The sequence below is a fragment of the Macaca nemestrina genome, chromosome 4 (assembly GCF_043159975.1).
Source record: "Macaca nemestrina isolate mMacNem1 chromosome 4, mMacNem.hap1, whole genome shotgun sequence".
Classification (NCBI taxonomy): Eukaryota; Metazoa; Chordata; class Mammalia; order Primates; family Cercopithecidae; genus Macaca; species Macaca nemestrina.
The window spans coordinates 36713645-36733520 of NC_092128.1; the positions used below are offsets into that span (position 1 = coordinate 36713645).

Genomic DNA, 19876 nt, shown 5'->3' on the forward strand with positions numbered 1-19876 from the left:
TCACACCACCTCACCAGCTTATTTTTGTTCTCCTGATTTTTACCACTGCACCAAATACCTACACATACACATACCTCTCACACTCACCAACAAGTGGATAGATAGAGAAAAAAATAATAGGAAAACCATGGAGGGAAGGGGTGAACCACTGGAGAATCAAACTCTCTGAGGAAGAGCAGTGAGATTTCCACCCTCTGAGGAGCCCAGCACAGCAGCTTGCATCACCACACAGTCAACCCACTACAGTGAAATAAAGTTAACTTTGCACCTTATTCTCTGTGAGGCCTTCAGGGAAATTTTATCCAGATATAACCAACCCATGAACATAGTGCTCATGCGGAAGTTGCCTTTTGTAAGAAGTTTGCATAATTGGCATCATTCAATTACAGGCTAGCTATAGATGGTATAGGGTTAATCAAGCAGTAAGGAAAAAGTCCAACAAGTTTTGCTTTGGGGGTGGGAAGGAAGAGTACAGAGAAGGCAGATAGGGCTGCATGTCATCTCTGCATCCATTTCTGGCAAAGTAAGACACTTAAATTTTTCTATATCAAATATATCTGGTTAATTTTAAAAATAGTGTATTTGAGCTAAGTAAGGAGAAGATATTCTAAAATAACCTGCACAGTCCACCAGTAGCTACTAGCCACATGTGGTTGTGGAGTACTTGAAATGTGGCTAGTGAAGCTGAGAAATTAAATTTTTAATTTAATTTTGATTAAAAGAGCCTCATATAATACTGGATATTATATTTAGAAATCAGCACTAGATTATAGTTTTCCTCTATGCCTAATTTATCCTGCTGTCAAATAGTACTTATCTTTAATTCTTTGGTTGAAAAGTATAAAATAAGTTTACTTGTTAGGTTGAACCAAACATCTCAAGCTTCTATAAGAGATGACAATAATTGATGTTTTCTAAAAAGATGATGTAAATTATCTCCATAATTATGATATTTTAAAACCATTTTATTAAGATATTAACAGACAAAAAATGTGTACATGCTTAATATATATAAGATGAGTTTGTAGATAAGTATACAGCCATATAAGTATATAATCATAAAACCATCACCTCTAACTGTACCATAAACTTACCCACCACCTCCCAAAGTTTCCTCCACCCCTCTTAAATAATTATTTCTGTGTGTGATAACAGTCACATAAGATCAATTCTCTTAGCAAATAGTATTGTTTTCTGTAGCACTGTGCTGTAGAGTAGCTCTCTAGGACTTATTCATCATGCATAACTGAGACTGCTTTTGACAAATATCTCCCCATTTCACCCTCCCCTCAGCTCCTGAGAAACCAACATTCTACCCTCTGCTTCTATTATTTTGACTACTTTTAATTCCTCATATAATTGGTACTATGTAATATTTAATCTTCTGTGTCTGACTTATTTCACAGAGCATAATATATTCCAGGTTCATCTGTTTGTCTCAAATGGCAGGATTTCCTTCTTCTTTTGAGGCTGAATAATATTTCATTATGTGCGCGTAACTCATTTTCATTATCCATTCACCTGTCTTGTGGATATTAAAGTTGCTTCCAAGTCTTGCCTATTGAGAAGAATGCTGCAAAGAAATGAGAGTGCAGATATCTCTTCGATATACTAATTTCAATTCCTTTGGCTATATACCCATTAGTGGAGTTGCTAAATCATATGGTAGTTCTATTTTTCATGTTTTGAGGATTCTACACACTATTTCCCATAGTGGCTACACCAGTTCACATATCCACCAACAATGGGCATTTTCTCCACATTCTCACCAATACCTGTTATCTTTCGGATTGTTGATAAAAGCCATCCAAACAGATGTGAGCTAATATCTCACTGTCATTTTGATTTGCATTTCTCCAAAGATTAGTGATATTAAGCTCCTTTTTGTATACCTGTTGGCCATTTATACATGTTCATTAGAGACATAGTGCTTTGCTCATTTTATTTAATTTTTAATTTTTAATTTTTTTTTTTTTTGCTATTGTTAGATGTCAACTCCTTATCAGACAAATAGTTTGTAAACATTTTCTCCCATTTTGTAGGTTGCCTTTTCATTATGTTGATTGTTTCCCTTGCTGTGCAGAAGCTGTTTTATTTGATATAATCTCATTTTTTAAAAAATTGTGTTGCCTGTGTTTTTCGTATCATAGCCAAGAAATCATTGCTATGGCCAATGTCAAGAAACATTTTCCCTATGTTTTATTCTAGAAGTGTTATGGTTTGGGGTCTTAAGTTATTTAATCCATTTTTACTTGATGGTGTTTTGTTGATGGTTTTGTTGATCCATTTGTTTATGGTGTGAGATAAGGGTCAAATTTTATTCTTTTATATGTGTACATCCACTTTCCCCAGCACTATTTATTGAAGAAACCATCCTTTTCTCTTGACACTCTGGTCAAAGACCAGTTGACCATATGTGTGGGGGTTTATTTCCGAATTCTCTGTTTTGTTCTATTGGCCTATACATCTGTTTTTATGCCAGTAACATTGTTTTGCATCACCACATAGTCAAAAATCAAGTGTTTTGATTATTTTAGCTTTGCAATGGATTTTGAAATTAGGAAGTGTCGTGCCTCCAGTGTATTCTTTTGCTCAGAATTGTTTTGGTTATTTGAAGTTTTTTTGTGGTTCCAGATTAATTTTAGGATTGCTTTTTCTACTACTTTAAAAAAACCATTAGGATTTTGATAGAGATTGCATTAATGTGTAGATCACTTTAAGTAGTATGGACATTTTGACTATAATAATTATTCTAATTCAAGAACATGGGATTTTTTTTGTTTATTTGTTATTTGCTTTAATTTCTTCAGTGTTTTATACTTTTCAGTGTACAAGTTTTTTGCCTTCTTGGTTAAGTATATTTCTAAGTACTGCGTTATTTTTGATGCTATTGTAGATGAGATTGTTTTCTTAACCTCCTTTCCAAATAGTTCATTGTTAGTATGCAGATATACAAATGACTTTTTTTTATTATACTTTAAGTTCTGGGATACATGTGCAGAATGTGCAGTTTTGTTACATAGGTATACACCTGCCATGGTGGTTTGTTGCACCCATCAACCCGTCATCTACATTAGGTATTTCTCCTAATGTTATCCCTCCCCTATTCCTCAGCCCCCGACAGGCCCCGGTGCATGATGTTCCCCTCCTGTGTCTATGTGTTCTCATTGTTCAACTCCCATTTACGAATGAGAACATGCGGTGTTTGGTTTTCTGATCTTGTGATAGTTTGTTGATTTTTTTTCTGCAACTTTTCTGAATTTATTTATTCTAACAGTTCTTTTTTGTAGAGTCGTTAGGGTTTTCTACATATTAAGATCATGTAATCTGCAAACAGAGATAATTTTACATGTTCTTTCCTGGTTTTCATGCCTTATGTTTCTTTTCTTTTTCTTTTTTACTTATTTATTCTATTTTATATTTTTGTCTACTTACTTTGGCTAGGACTTCTAGTACTATGTTGAATAGAAGTGGCAAGAGTGGGCATCCTTGCCTTGTGCTGTATCTTAGAAAAAAACACTTAGTTTTTCACCATTGAATATGATGTCAACTGTGAGCTTTTCATATGTAGCCTTTATTATGTTGAGATAATTTCATTCTATTCCTAATATTTTGAATATTTTTATCATGAAATATTACTTAGTTTTGTCAAGTGTTTTTCTGCATCTATGGAGATGATCTTGTGGTTTTTATCCTCCATTCTATTAATGTGGTGTATCATAACAATTGAATTGCTTATATTCAAACATCACTGGATCCCAGGGATCAATCTCACTTGGTGATGCTGTATGATTTTTTAATGTGCTGTTGAATTCAGTTTGCTAGCATTTTGTTGAAGATTTTGGTATCCATGTTTATCTGGGCTTGTAGTTTTCTTTTCTGGCAGTATCTTTTGTCTGGCTTTGGTATCAGGGTGACGCTTGCCTCATAGAATAAGTTTGGAAGTGTTCCCTCTTCTTTTTTTTTTTTTTTTTTTTGTTGTTGTAGAGTTTAAAGAGAATTGGCATTAATTCTTCTTTAAATGTTTGGTGGAATTCACTTCTTCAAATATTTGGTAGAATTCACTTTTGAAGCCATTTCTTTGTCGGGAGGTTTTTGCATACACATTCAGTCTCATTTGTTATCGGTCAGCTTTGTTTTATTCTTTCGATGGTGTCATGTTTCCCTGATTCTTCATGATCCCTGTAGCCTTACACTGGTATCTGTGCCTTTAGAGAAACAGTGACCACTTCCCCTATTTACAGATGGACTTCAGCAGGAAAAGCCCTTCATCACTCACCCCAGCTAGAAATTTTGTGTGGGCCAGCTGTTAGGGCCTGTGCGCAGGCGTGATGCCAGGGTCCACAGGCAGGGTAGACTGTGGTTTTATTTCATTAAGAAAAACTAAAACATAAGGCAGTGATTCTTAAATGTTAGCACACATACACAAAAAAATTACCTGAGAGCTGTTAAAATGTAGATTTCCATACCCCAGTCTCCAATGATGCTGAGTCTTACGTTTGGGAAGAGGGGAAGGAACGCGCATGTTTAACCAGCCACCATGGTTATTTTACAATAGGGAACCACGAGTTAGACTTTGAGAAACACTGCTCTGGTTAATCTTCATCCAGACTGGCATGTAAACCTTTAAACTTCAGGATATTTAAAAAAAAAATAGCCTATAAGATAGTTTATTCACACTTGTTTTTACCAAGGAAGAAATGACTTTTTAAAAAGAGTTTTAAAGTACCTACTATGAAACAGTCACTGTAACTATACATATGTGACTTTATTTAAGCCTTACAAAACCTATGAAATGAACATAAAATAGAGTACTTTGCATAAAATTATATACTGTGACTCTGCCCCTAATGAAATGGGCAATCTTATCCTCAGTCACTGATAGGAACATAATTCTCAAAGTACTTTATTAAACTGATGCACGTCAAACACTTAATTAATTAGTGAGAATCAGGATTCAAACCTCTGAGCTTCAGATCCTTAATCCAATGCACTTAACTGATTCTACATCTCTGGGAAATCTGTAAAGAGCAACCAGCCCTTAAAAATTAAAACATGTGGTTTCTACATTAACTGTTACTACACTGTCAAATTCTAAGAGTCATGTCATGGACATTTTTATATCATAATAATTAACATAAAGTAGATGAAAATAACACTGAATTTCTCATATCCCAAATATTTCTTCCCATATTTTAATTGTTCTGTGCATATTGATAAAAGCATTTGCTACATCTGGATAAATAATAAACTGCACTTTCTTCTTTTTACCTCTCCTCTTCAAGGCCACCTTTATATCCTCTTCTTACCTCGCATGTTTTCACAAGTAACCTGAGAACGAGCCCAAGTTCTCAATCACATACAGTACTCAACAGTATGTGCCCCTCCCTACTATATACACATTTTATGTGCCTAGAAAAGGTCTTGGCCTTCCCTCTCTGCGCCCTTCTCTCTTCACTGGCAACTAAGTGCTGTTTCTTCTTGGGCCACTATCGTTGGTCCTCTATTGAATTTTTTTCTACAAATTTCTGTGACTTTTACACTTCCAGCTTTAACTCTGTGCTTGTGATTCCCAACTCTGTATGTGAAAGGCAGTGCAGAATCGCCATTAAAAGTCCAACTTCAGACCTGGGTTCAAATTTCAACTCCTCCACTAACTGTCTAATCTTAGTCAAGTTACTTAAACAAGCTTTTTATGGCTCAGTTTCCTCTTCTATAAAGTAGGAGTAATATGATAGTAGCATTTATGAGTGTTAGTGAATAGTAAGTAAGTTAATACAGATAGAGTCTTAGAACAGTGGCCAACACATTGTAAGTATTAGTTGATATTGTTATTATTGTTCCTCTCATTTTTTTATCACCTAAAACCCTGTATTTCCAGTTGCTTTCTGTACATCTCTACAAGGTCAATGTCTAAAAATACCACATCACCTCCACCCCACCCCAGGTGCCTCTCGTTTTGCATTTGCTGTCTCCATTGGCGGTACCAATCACCTCATTGCAAAATCTCGTCATCCTAGGGTCCCTGTCTTTATAGAATCTGCTCAAGCACGTCATGCAAGAGGATATCAGGGCCTTGAGTCAATCTCCTAAACACTCCCTTTTCTGCCGCATTCCATTCTCACTGGCACTACTATAGTCTTCCAGGCCCTCATCATTTCCCCACTTAAATTCTTGCCTCACTGATCTCCACCATGGTTCCCCACTTCAACCTTGATATGGTTTGGCTGTGTTCCCACCCAAAATCTCACCTTGAATTATAATCCCTATAATCCCTATGTGTCAAGGGTGGGAGCAGGTGGAGGTAATTGAATCATGGAGGTGGTTTCCCCCATGCTTTTCTCATGATAGTGAGTGAGTCTCACAAGATCTTATGGTTTTATAAGCGTCTGGCATCTCCCCTGCTTGCACTCACTCCATCCTGCTGCCCTGTGAAGAAGATGCCTGCTTTTCCTTTGTCTTCCACCATGATTGTAAGTTTCCTGAGGCCTCCCCAGCAATGCAGAACTATGAGTCAATTAAACCTCTTGCCTTTGTAAATTACCGAGTCTCAGGTGTTTCTTCATAGCAGTGTGTGAACAGACTAATATAGCCCTGAAGCCAGAGTATCTTTCCAAAATACAGATTTGACCATTTCTTGCCAATGCTTTATATGTTGTAGGCATTCCTTATTCCCTGTGCCATCATTTCCTAAATTGTGTCTCAGCGCACCTTGTACTTGAATTTTGTTGATGTCCCATGAGATGAGGTTGCTAACCCATTTGGGGTACATTGTATTCCTTGTAGTTCAGGGTGATGCACTGTTTGAGAGTGCAGTGTTCCTACACTTAACCTGTCCTGGGGCCCTTTATCCCAGAATTCCTAATAATATCTTGCAGGAATTAATATTCCTTAGAATATTGTTTGTGAAAGGTTGACCCACAAGAAAAACTTTTTAGCATCACCTACAAGTCCCTTCACAGTATAATTGCTCTTGTCCCTATAACACTCTCCCCCACATCTTAAACTCTAGTTGTTCCAAAGTTCTACTGTTTTCACAGTTTTTCAGACGCCTGTGCCTTTTCAAATTCTGCCGCCTATTTGAAGAGCCCTTTTTTGCTTTATTCTTGTAATTCAACTAGAAAAGTCTTGGTTTGCTGTCCTTTCTAGAAGACATCTTACCTTCCTAAGCAAATTTAGCCCTCTCCTCATCCAGTGCCCTCTGTGTCCACTTTCTGTGCCATTTCTTCATGGTTATGTGTGTGTCTCTGGGTCCTCTTTAATGTATTATTCTTTGTACACTGCTTGTCATATAATCCAATGAGTGTTTCCTGAATAAGTGGCATTAAGAAAAGGTGAAAGTAAATCTGGAAAATGCTAAAGAAATGTGCTCTGACATCAATACTCTAGTTCTTGTCTCTAACCTAAAAAATAAAATAAAGTCCTTTGCATAAAACTATATACTGTGACTCTGCCCCTAATGAAAAGGGCAACATTCATTTTTTAAAAAGGATTAAATTCGCAGCCATGAGGCAATGTAGAGTTTCAAGATGCAGCTCTGTGCCAGAAAGTATGCTCAATGCCAGGGATACAGTGCTCAGCAAAACAACAAGGTCCCTGCCCTCAGGGAGTTTGCTAACCCTTGGAGAAGACACACTAACAAACATAAAATGCAACCCATACAAATGTGTCATGTAGGATTATCTGTGACAGTGACTCATTTAGTCAGGGAAGACAGGAAAGATTTTCCCAAGCAAGTGAGCTTGAGCACAATTCCTAAGAATGAAATAGTTAACCAGGAGGAGATGAAAGGACCATTTAAGTAGGAGAAACTGCAGAAACCAGGACCTCAAGCAAGACAAGGCTACAGAAGTGAGCAGAAGCTTGTAGGAAGTACTAAGGAGCTTAAAGTCTTTATCCCAAGAGCAATGGGAAGTCACTGAAAGGTTGGAGAGTGTGGGTAGGGAATTAATCAGATTTGCATTATAAGAAGATTCATCTGACTGCCTGTAGCAAACAGATTGGAGAGGGGGTAGTCTAGAAGCTGTTACTTGGTCTCTGGTGAACTAATCCAAAGACATTTAAGATGTACAATGAAAAGGGAAATAGTAAGGAGTACTCTTAGGTTTATGGCCTCAATGTTAGTATCGTTCCCGGATGTGGGCTGTCCTGGAAGAGAAACAGATTTGGAGAGAAAGACCATGATGTCAGCATTGGACATGTCGAGATTGAGCTGCCTTTGAGACACCTGAGGGAGGAGACGTCAAGGAAGACATTAGCTATTTGGGTGTGGAGCTCAGAGGAGGGATATGGGGTCAAAATATTGATGTGATTATAAGCTTTCAACAATTGAAAACAGTACTATATCAGCAGCCACTGTTCTCAGGCCAAGGTGCTGTAACTGGAACACCTATGGAAAAGAGGGGAAGTAACCTTAAAAGAAAAGGAAAAAGCCAGAAAAAGACTTCAATAACTTTTACCATGGGAAAAAAATAGGAGTATTAAATCTTACCAAGGAAAGAGCGTAAGAAATGTCATATTTATTGCTACTTTATATTAAAATCAAACCAACCGAAGTGTGGCATCATCAGAAAAGCTGGATTCTAGCTCCATTTTCTAATGTTACCAGCTGAGTCTCCTCACATGACTCATTTGCCTCATCAGAAAAAGTGGGGTTATTGGATTTTTAAAAAACTGACAGCCTTTTCTCAATCTAGAACAAAAGTCCTACGCACATATCTGCATAGAGCCTGCTGGTGGCCTGCATCTGGTGTCTCCAGGCTCTAGAAACTCATAGCACACAGAATGCTGGACTTGAAAGAGTCCTGAGGTCATCTACTAGGGACTTTTCAAACATTTTTATAGTTTGTAAGAGAGACTTTTATATGCTTTAAAAATGTTTATAAAATATATTAATGTCTCAAATATATATTAGCACTGCAAAAGATAACACCAATCAAATAAAGCGTTGATGTCAGTCTGATTAAGAAGGGAAAGGAGGCCTGGGGCCCTACCTGGATGGCCTCATCTTTCAAGGCAGGACTAGTCATCAGTCCAGCCTCCCTGTTCACAGATGACGAAACAGAGGCCCAAGATCACTCAATAGATGTCAGCAGAGCCAGGATTTGGCCCTGAGGTCCCTACGCCTATGATCTCTCCACAACACCATGCAGAACTTAGCCAGACCAAGGAGGGAAAGAGTGGCTTCACCTTCGTCTTCTTGTGTCCCTTTTATATCTTGGTTGTACCAGCCAGCCTGTGGGTCCCTCCATGCAAACATTCTGTGAGACCAGCTTGTAGAGTCCAACTAGAGTAACCGGGTGGAGCAACTCTGAGTCAGGTAGATAAAAATGTGATACATTATATATAGCAATGAAAATGCCAAGGCTGGGTGCAGTGGCTCACGCCTGTAATCCCAGCACTTTGGGAGGCCGAAGTGTGCAGATCACTTGAGGTCAGGAGTTTGAGACCAGCCTGCAACATGGGAAAACCCTATGAGATAACTCAGTTATTCAGGTGGGCCCAATGTAATCACAAGGTCTTTAAAAGGGGAAGGAGGTAGCAAAAGAAAAGAATCAGAGAAAAAGATGAGATGGCAAAAGTGGGATTAGAGAGATGCTATGTTGCCAGCTTTGAAGATGGAGGACAGACACTATGAACCATGAAATGCAGGCAAGAAGCTAGAAAAGTCAAGAAAACAAATTCTCCCCTAAAGCCTTCAAAAAGGAATTCAACCCTGTTGACACTTTAATTTTAGCCCAGTGAAGCGTTTATTGGACTTCTGAACTACAGAACTATACCATAATAAATATTTGTTGTTTTAAGCCAAAAAAAAAAAAATGCTGGGCATGGTGGCATGTACCAATATTCCTAGCTACTCGGGAAGCTGAGGCATGCGAATCACTTGAACCCAGGAGGCAGAAGTTGCAGTGAACTGAGATCACGCCGTTGCACTCCAGCCTGGGTGACAAAGTGAGACTGTCTCAAAAAAAAAAAAAAAAAAAGAAAAAAGCCAAAGAAAAACTAGGGGAAGGCTTAGAATAAGAATATGATTAACAGAGCCAAGAGTGAAAAAATGACAACTCTCAGAAAGCACTCCTGAACAGGGCCCTCAGTCAATTCTGGGTATGAATTAAAAGATAATTTCTATAATGTCCAACTTCCTAGATTCTCAATTATTGTAAAAAAAAAAAAAACAAAAGGATTTAGGAAAGAATATATACTTTTCCCCCAACTATATTGATACAGATATACAGGTGTATATACATTCTCTCTGTCTGTCTCTGTCTCTCTCTGTCTCTCTCTCTCTCTCTGTTTCTGGTAACTTAGAATATTTTCCCCTGGATTTCTCTTAAGAATAGGATAGATAGAAGGTAAATCTGATCTGACTGCCTACATTATGTAATTAAAATTTCTTGTTAATTTAGCCTGCTGAAATTAATTTCATTAAATTTACTCAATTTACTTGTTTGGATCAAGGCCATATATTCAGAAGGCACCTGTTCAAATCCAAGTATGTGCCCAAAAGGAATAGCATACAATTTTAGGAGCCTTTAGCAGAGAGAGACGCAAAGTAAAATAATTCACTTTATTTGTGGGGTAACAGTGAAAAGGAACAGTGAGAGAAAACAGTGTGGTGAATTCACCAACATCTGGTCTAGGTGTGTTATTTTAGAAGTTGTCCTAGATACTTTCAGAACAAGGTATGTTATGAATAAATGCATGCTGTCAAACACTCTCCCTCCTTCCTATAGATGTGCAGGATCCGGTAAGACCTTTTAGGAGTCAGTTGGAACAAAGCTTCAAATAAGGAGTTTCACAGCTGGATTCACAGAAAGAGGATGGGAAAGAGATAATTGTATCATGTTATTTATATATATATATATAAAATATATATTTATGTATATATAATATATATTTATGTGTATATATATATTATATATATTATATAGGGTTTCACTATGTTGGCCAGGCTGGTCTCGAACGCCTGACCTCGTGATTCACCCGCTTTGGCCTCCCAAAGTGCTGGGATTACAGGTGTGAGTCACCGTGCCTGGCCTCATATTATTATATTATATATTAACATTCTGATTTAAGGAAAACAACCTATTTTCTCCTAGTTCATGATATTCTGGTTCTATGTTCACATTTTTTTTAGAATATGTTATTGAAACATGTTTTTTTAATTTTGAAAAGTTTTTTAAATAGATTCAGGGGGTACATGTACATATTTTTAACAATACTAGTTAGTCCTGATCTTAACACACAAAAACAAAACAGCTAATAGATACCCCTTGTCCCATCCTTCCCCACACAAAACACTTAGTTTTTCATTATCAGTCATACTAGGGATGGTTGTGTTTTCTGTGGAAGATTTTATAACATACAGTGTAAATGATGCAGATATTCCTTGCTTATTTCATGAAGTGTCACAGCTAAAAATGCAAGAACTCTGTGTGTTGAACCCTAGCTGGAATCCTCCCTGTCACTTAGAATTTATGGTTCTACCTTCCATATGAATCTTATATGCTGTCAAAATCAACAAGAAATGTAAATGCACATGCCTTGAAGCACACTTCATGTTTCCTCTACCAGTCGCTTCCAAGGGCTTCATGAGACAAAGTTAGTAATTATGCAGACAGATTTAGGTGTTAAATATTTTTCAAACAAACCCAGTTAATGGCATCAGTAATAAAGAGCAGGGAAACAAAGAGATTATAGTGTTTCATTCCAACCCGACATCCTCAGGAGAACAGAGAGCACAAGGCAAACTCATAAGTGTTTATATACTCCCTGAGCTGTACAGAGAAAGTTCACAGGAAGCAGTTAAAGATGCAGCAACTAAACCCAGCATTTAACTGGGTTTCTTTGGAATCTTGCTGTTTTATGCAATTAAAAACCAGGTGGAAGGTGTATCATTACTAGTCAATCTTGAGGTTTATAATAGAGTTTGATTTTTAAGGTAGCTCTTCTACTAGGTGTGCCTCAACAAAAATCTCACAAAGAAAACCTTCCTATAGGAACTGTACAGCTCAGCTGGTTAATCCCAGAGGTGCTGTCGCTGCTCACTGCCATGTAAGCACTTAGATTCCCTGCTGTACTGAGCCTCCCCAGGGGCCTTTAGGGATTGGGAGGAACCCAAGGAAAGACTCTCCACTACTTTTGAAATGGAGACAAAGAATTCTGAGGCATGAGTGCAACAGACCACAGGTTGACACCTAGGACTAACTTGTGTATCAGCCAATGCTGTGCCATGCTCTGAAGAAGACGAGCCAGATAGGCTGCCAGATGCCACAATGGAGAAACTTCTGCCCTAAATTCATTTGCCAGCAACCTTGCCAGAGAGTCTTTTTAGCCATTCCATCTCTGCTATCCTTCAACTCAGCTCCTGTGCCACCTTGTAAATGAAACTGACCCCATATACTGTAGTCAAAGACATTCTTCCCTCTTCTGGTTCCAGCTATACTGCTTACCGTCTACACTGCCCATAACACTTCTGCCTTGTGTCATGTGCAGTTATGTTCATGTCTGTCTCTCCCACTAGTTTGTATTTCCCGAAGGAAAAGGTCTAAGACTGTTGTGTTTTTGTATTTCTTATCCGAGGTACTCATTAATAATCATAACAAAATGACACTTACTCTGCCTTTTTTTTTTTTTTTTTTTTTTTGAGATGGAATCTCACTTTGTTGCCCAGCCTGGAGTGCAGTGGCATGATCTCGCTCACTGCAAGCTCCGCCTCCCAGGTTCACGCCATTCTCCTGCATCAGCCTCCCAAGTATCTGGGATTACAGGCTCCCGCCACCACACCTGGCTAATTTTTTTGTATTTTTGGTAGAGACGGGGTTTCACTGTGTTAGCCAGAACGGTCTCAATCTTCTACCTCATGATCCACCCACCTCAGCCTCCCAAAAATGCTGGGATTACAGGCGTGAGCCACCGCGCCTAGCCAAGCTCTTTTTTTGTTTTTTTGTTTTTTTTTTTAACTTGAGACAGGGTCTTCCTTTGCCATCCAGGCTGGAGTGCAGTGGTACAGTCATTGTTCAGTGCACCCTGAAACTCCTGGGCACAAGCAATCCTCCCACCTCAGCTTCCTGAGAAGCTACAGGCACATGCCACCATGCCCAGCCAATTTTTTTTTTTTTTTTTTAGTAGAGACAGGATCTTGCTATGTTGTCCGGGCTAGTCTTGAACACTGAGACTCAAGCAATCCTCCTGCCTTGGCCTCCCAAAGTGCTGGGATTACAAGTGTGAACCACCACACCTGAACTCTTGCATACTTATATGCAGGGCATGTTGCATTCAGCATATCATTTAATTCTTATAATTCTGTAGCATGATGGGTAAAGAGCATGGGCTTTGGAGCAAGACCACCTGTGTTTAAAGCCTTCCTCTTTCTGCCATCTGCCAAATATCCTTGAAACAGGCAGAATCCCAGTGGTTTTCCAACTTATAGCCTCAGCTTTATTCTACTCCCATAGAAGCCCCATAGATTTAATTAAATTAGACCCATTAGCTTAAGTAGCAAACTCATTCCTCTTTATCACTAAGTAATCCTAAGGCAGCCCCCATTAACTTGTGACTTAATGTATTCAGGTTTTTAGACACAGATAGTGATTTTGCTAATCATGTGGATAATATTAATTCTTTACTTTTTTTAGTGTTTGGTTATTTTCACAGTTCTTTCAGGTAAATTACCTCCACTGATCTTCAGACCATTCTTGTAAGGTGGGCGGGATAGCTGTCCTTTTCCCCACTTTACTGAGAAGTACAATGAAGAGAGAGAAGCAAAATGACTTGACATTTATCTCATAGCCAGACAGTGGCAGAGCTGCAACTTGAGCCAAGATGTAAATTCATCGACAGGCTTCCTGCCTCTATCTTGCTTTGTCCCTCAGCAACACACACGTGTGTATGCACAGACTCACTAGCAGGCACCAAGAACCAGGTGTTGGGCGAGAGCCTCCATGGTTCAAGCTGTCTAGTAACCATAGCAATTGCCGCTGTCCTCGTGGCAAATGAGATCACCCAGTACACACTTGCTCCAAGATTTGAGTTACAAGAGATGAGGCATTTTCCTCAGAGAGCCATTAAGTTTGGAATTCCCTTTCCCTGATCTGACATAACCCTTGAGTATTCATCTTCTGGGTCCTTGCAAACCATATCAAGTCGAGTTAACCAGTCATGATTGGTAAGAAATCCTAACAGTCAGGAAGAAAGTGTTAAATGGACTTCTACGTGTGAGCAATTTGCAATTTTGTGGGTGGATTTATTTTTCCCTAGGTATCCTTTAGGATAGCTACCCAGGCATACATTATTCTCATTCTTTAAAAATGCACTTATAGTTCACAGTCAGTCTGCATGATTTTGTTTCTGTGTTCTTACATCATGTCGCAAATGATGTGATCGAGAAACCTACAGGGAAGTTTTTGTTTCTTTTGCATAAACTATTTTGCAGTAATTGATCAGCCATAAAGAAAATATTATCTCCTGTGCACTCACAGCGAGTTCTCTGGTCACCAGAGACCAATAAGCTGTGTCCCTAGAACTATTATCACTTTGTTGAAGAAGCTGCTATGTGAACAAAGCCCAGCCTTCGTTAATTTCCCTTTTCGTATTTAAAAAACCTTGTCAGTATTTTCCCTTTGGGAATCTATAATTTGTCAATAGTGCGTATTATTTTAGTTCTAAGGAGATGTAGGGCAGTGTGTCCTTATTAAGATCTCTTATTTGTCAATCTTCATGCCAAATAAAGTAAAATGCTTCACATTTTTACTATATTATAGTATATGTGTTTATTTTCATTTCATAGAAATATATTTTTTTTAGAAATGTAAACCACTTTTGAGACTAATTTGAATTCCACATCCTCCCCCTCATGCTACTCCATTTAACTGATGGTGGAAGCCTGAGAAGTAAGGTGGTCAAACTGAGTCTGCATTCTACTGAGTGATGGAATTGGGATATACATTCTGAGTCTAGCGCTCTTTTCCATTGTACTCTGCATTGTGTATCTGTTTTCTCTCCATAACTGCTACGTAAGCTTGGGAAGCAGGGATGATCCTTATACGTGCCAATTAGATCTGCCTGGTAAATGGTTGTTAACTAATGTCAACCATTGTGTCATAGTTATAAGAGCTCACATGTTACGACACCTGCCTTTCATTATCTGTTCGTTTTTGTTTGGGGTTTTTTTTTGTTTGTTTGTTTGTTTGTTTGTTTGGCACAATCTCAGCTCACCGCAACCTCCACCTCCCAGGTTCAAGCGATTCTCCTGCCTCAGCCTCCCAAGTAGCTGGGATTACAGGCATAAGCCACCATGCCCTGCTGATTTTGTACTTTTAGTAGAGACAGGATTTCTCCATGTTGGTCAGGCTGGTCTTGAATTCCTGACCTCAGGTGATCCGCCCACCTCAGCCTCCCAAAGTGCTGGAATTACAGGCATGAGCCACCCTACCTGGCCCAGTATCTGTTCTTTTATATTCAGCCTCTTGTGTAGATGTAGAAAAAGTTGAAGGATAACCAGTCATATACGATAGAAAGGAATCTGATTAAGCTTGCCTGCCATTGTTTCTTAACATCCACATTGAAATTGCAAAATGTTTTAAGGAAAAATCTCATGGACCTAAGATTATTTACGAATGGCTTTAGTGATCTCATATGTATAGTGACTAGATTCCTATGACACATTATTTTTCATTTTTTAAAAAATTGTGTATTATTGGCCAGGCACGGTGGCTCACACCTGTGATCCCAGTACTTTGGGAGGCTAAGGCAGGTGGATCACAAGGTCAGGAGTTCAAGACCAGCCTGGCCAATATGGCAAAACCCTGTCTCTACTAAAAATAGAAAAATTAGCCAGGCATGGTGGTGGGCGCCTGTAGTCCCAGCTACTCGGGAGGCTGAGGCAGGAGAATAGCTTGAACTCGGTAGGTGGAGGTTGCAGTGAGCCAAGATCACACCACTGCACTCCAGCCTGGGTGACAGAGCAAGCTTCCATCTCAAAAAAAAAAAAAAAAAAAAAAAAAAAAAAAAGTGCATTATTTCCAGCCATGGGAAATGAAAGGACAGTAGAGTTCATGTTCAGAATGAAAGCGTAAACATCACAAGTCAGTCTGACCTCAGCTGTCAGTTTATTCATTGTGAATTTTTGTGCCATGGAAGAAATTGGTTCAGGAATTGTTTGCCCTGCTATTAGTTTGTATGCACAGTAACATTCTAAATACTCACTATAACTGTATTATAGTTTGTTTCAGTGTTGGAAGGTGTGTTGTCTAAGCTGTCAAGGTATGATGAAGGCACTTTCTTTTCATCCATTCTGTCATTCACTGTAAGTATTTGAATGAGTTCTCTTCTGTGGTCTTTTAACTGTTGTCGTAGTGCTTATATGGCAGTTAAAAAATAATTCTCATAATTATCTCTTTCTTTCCCACTTAAGGTGAAAGCAGCTGCAAAGTATGTTGATGTTCCAGTAAGTATTTTTGTATCTGCTTTTTAAAACTATATGTACTTCTTAAAAAAAGAAATTATAGTTCATCATGGGTTTATTTCAAATATTTAAACCAGTGCCATTCCCTTAGGGAGTAGTTTATTTTCCTTAAGCAAGCGCTAACCTTCATAACAAGGCGTGACAAGGTTATTTCGTTGACGTTTTCTGTTGTAACTCAGAAACTCTTAAGGAGGCCAATTCATTATAAGAACATATCACCTGAGTTGCAAAGGGAAGTTTTAGCACCCTAGGAGGGGGTAGAAAATGCCTTACACTATGTATAGAAAAGCTGCTCGCTTTTCCTCCCCTTTACATGAAAGCTCTGACAGGTTTCTTATAGAAGGTAAAATAATGATGAAGATGAACAGGTTAAATAATTAGTGTTATATAAATATATAAAGAAAAAGTGTTATATAAATCAATAGTCACTTATTTTAACATTTGGATTTTCATAGAATTCTTGGGAAATAACTCATAAGTTGTTCCAAAATTAAGATTCCATGAGCAGAAATCATGAAGCTGACTTAGCTACAATGAGAATATTCACATGGTAAACATAACCAACAAGTTGTGCAGCATTTTTAAGCTGATCATCATTCCGAATTAGTTTTTAATTTAAATTCTATTATCACATATATGATCAAGGCCTAAGGTGTTCTGTTTAATCATTTATTTTGGCACATATGTCAATTTTCAAAGAATTAGAATTAGAGCACAATGAAAAATAAATTACGATTTAAGACTAGATGGAATACAAATTCGCTCTTTGTATTTGAAGAACATTATACCTCTACCTTGCCATTAGAAATGGTAGCAGTTTTGAGTACTGGCAAGCTTTATGTATCAGTTGTAGATAGCTCTTATTTTTAGGTTACACAACCACATTTTATCTCCAGTTCTATTGCTGCTGTAGTTATAAATGAGTATTTTAAATGAGAAGGCCCTGGACTTTTCTACCTTTGCATTGGGTTTCTTTGGAACCAGACTTTTTATTTTACAAATGTTTCCCAAAGAAGTCTTCACACCCTCCTCTTCTTGTACCTGGAATCAAGGAATCAGTGCTGGACCATAAGTAGAAAAAAATCACATGTGTAGAGCCCCACAAAGCAGCAGCATGAAAGGGAGAATTAGGGGGAGATTTTATATTTGATATCTTAAAAAGTAAGAAACATATAATCTTGTATATATCACATTGGACTTCCTAACACACATGTTACAATATAGTTTTTGGTTGATTTTGAATTACAAATGGACTGTGTCATCAAAATTATTCATGTTCTTAGAGATTTTGAGGTTTTTAATTGGCCCTCTACTAGTTTATTCTCTCCATAGAATTTCAGAGTTGAAGGAGACAGAAAATGGTTCATTTACTTCCCTTCTCAGTGCAAGTAACCCCTCCTCTAATATCCCTTACAAAGATTCACTTGGGCACTGTTTAGTTTTTTCAGTGGTTACAGGATGACCATATGGCAGCCTACTCTTAAGTATTGTGAGTTGAAATTGTCTTGGTGCATTTTACCCATTAATCCTCATTCTAATCTCTCTTCTGCATGATAGTTCTTTGCATATTTAATGACAATTTTCATGCCTCCTCTTCCCAGAAGGTGTGGTGGCTATTCATAGGCATCTGTTGTCTGAGGAATCCTTATTTTCTAGAGTAAACATTCCCAATTTATTCACTAAACCCACTACTTAAATATTTATTTAGCTCATACTAAGTGCTAGGTCCTGGGCATACATGATGAGATATACATTCTTGCCCTCAAATGGTTTACAATCTTAAAGACAAAAGAGATAGGGAACCAGATATATTATTATGCACACTTCTGTGGCAATCATGTCCAGACTCTTCACCATGGCAATTACTACCCTAGAGGAATTCTAGCTTATCAGTGTCACCGTTTAATCAAATTGCACCCTGGAGCAGAACATACTATACCATAGATGTGGTTTGACCATGGCAGATTACAAAGTGATGAATTCCTTCCTCAGTTATGGACATTACACTTCTATTGTTAATGCCTGTGAATATTAGCTTTAAAAGCTATGAGGTCTTGTTGGCCGTTGTTCTTTTTTATACTCAAACTCCGGCAAGTATGCCTCTCTGAAGCTGTCTCTTAAGAGAGTCTCATGAGAAAAAGAGCGCTGGCTCACCTTTCACAAAAATTAACGGAAAACAGACCTAGACACACATACAGTGCAGAACTGTACAACTTCAAGAAGAAAATATAAGATAAATTATATATGGCCTTGGATTTGGTGATGAGTTTTTAGATACAACACCACGTAATCCACGAAAGGAAAAAAATTGATAAATTGGACTTAAAATTGATAAATGTACTCTTATTCACTATTAAGAGAATGAAAATGTAAGCCACAAATGGGAAGAAATATTTGCAAAACACATATCTGATAAAGGACTTGTATCCAAAGTGTTGTAAGAACTCTTAATACTCAACAATATGAAAACAAACAACCAAACTTTTTAAACAGGCAAAAGATAAACAGGCACTGCAACAAAAAGGATATGCAGATACCAAGTAAGCTTATGAAAAAATGCTCAATATCATTTGCCATTAGGAACATGCAGATTAAAAGAAGATACCACTATGTACTTGTTAGAATGGCCAAAATCCAAAAGCAAACTGACAACAGCAAAATGTTAACAAAGATAAGAGAGCAACAGGAACTCTCGTTCATTGCTGGTAGGAATGCTACAGCTACTTTGGAAAACTGTTTGCCAGTTTCTTTTAAAGCTAAATATAATCTTACATGTAACCCACCAGTCACAGTTCTCAGCACTTGTCCAAATGATTTGAAATATATATCCACCCCAAAACTTGTGCACAAATGTTCATAGCAACTTTATTTATAATCACCTAAACTGGAATCAACCAAAATTGTCCTATAATAGGTGAATGGATAAATAACCATTGGTTCATCCGCACAATGTAATTCTATTCAGCAAAAATAAAAGAGCTCTCATCTCACATGAAGATATGGATGAATCTTAAATGCATATTGCCAAAAGAAGCCAAATTGAAAAGCCTGCATACTGTTTGATTCAATTTATATCACATTCTACAAAAGGCAAAACTATAAAGACTATAAACAGATTAGTGGATGCCATGAGTTCAAGGTCAGGGAGGGCTGAATTGCTCAAATACAGGGGATTTTTTCGAACACAGCAACTATTCTGTATGATATTGTAATGGTAGGTACATGACACTGTGCATTTGTCAAAACCAAACTTTATAGCAAAAAGAGTGAACCTAACTATATTCAATTATTTAAAGGTCAACTAAGTGATCATAGAATCCCAGGATGGAATGGAAACTATAATAAAATAATTCTATTGTGAATGTATGAGATAAACTCACTGAAAGAGGAGTGGGGAAAGTGCTGATCTGA

General features: G+C 37.8%; 1 protein-coding gene across 10 annotated transcripts in view; it reads left to right on the top strand.

Moving 5' to 3' along the window:
* The window catches only part of LOC105475142 (calcium dependent secretion activator 2), a 564483-nt gene that overhangs the window by 506095 nt on the left and 38512 nt on the right, over positions 1-19876 (top strand). For all 10 annotated transcript variants that reach the window (XM_011730292.3, XM_071094565.1, XM_071094564.1 and 7 more), the window contains 2 exons: positions 16223-16306; positions 16415-16447. In XM_011730292.3, coding sequence (XP_011728594.2) covers positions 16223-16306; positions 16415-16447 — 117 coding nt within the window. The remainder of the gene's footprint in view (positions 1-16222; positions 16307-16414; positions 16448-19876) is intronic.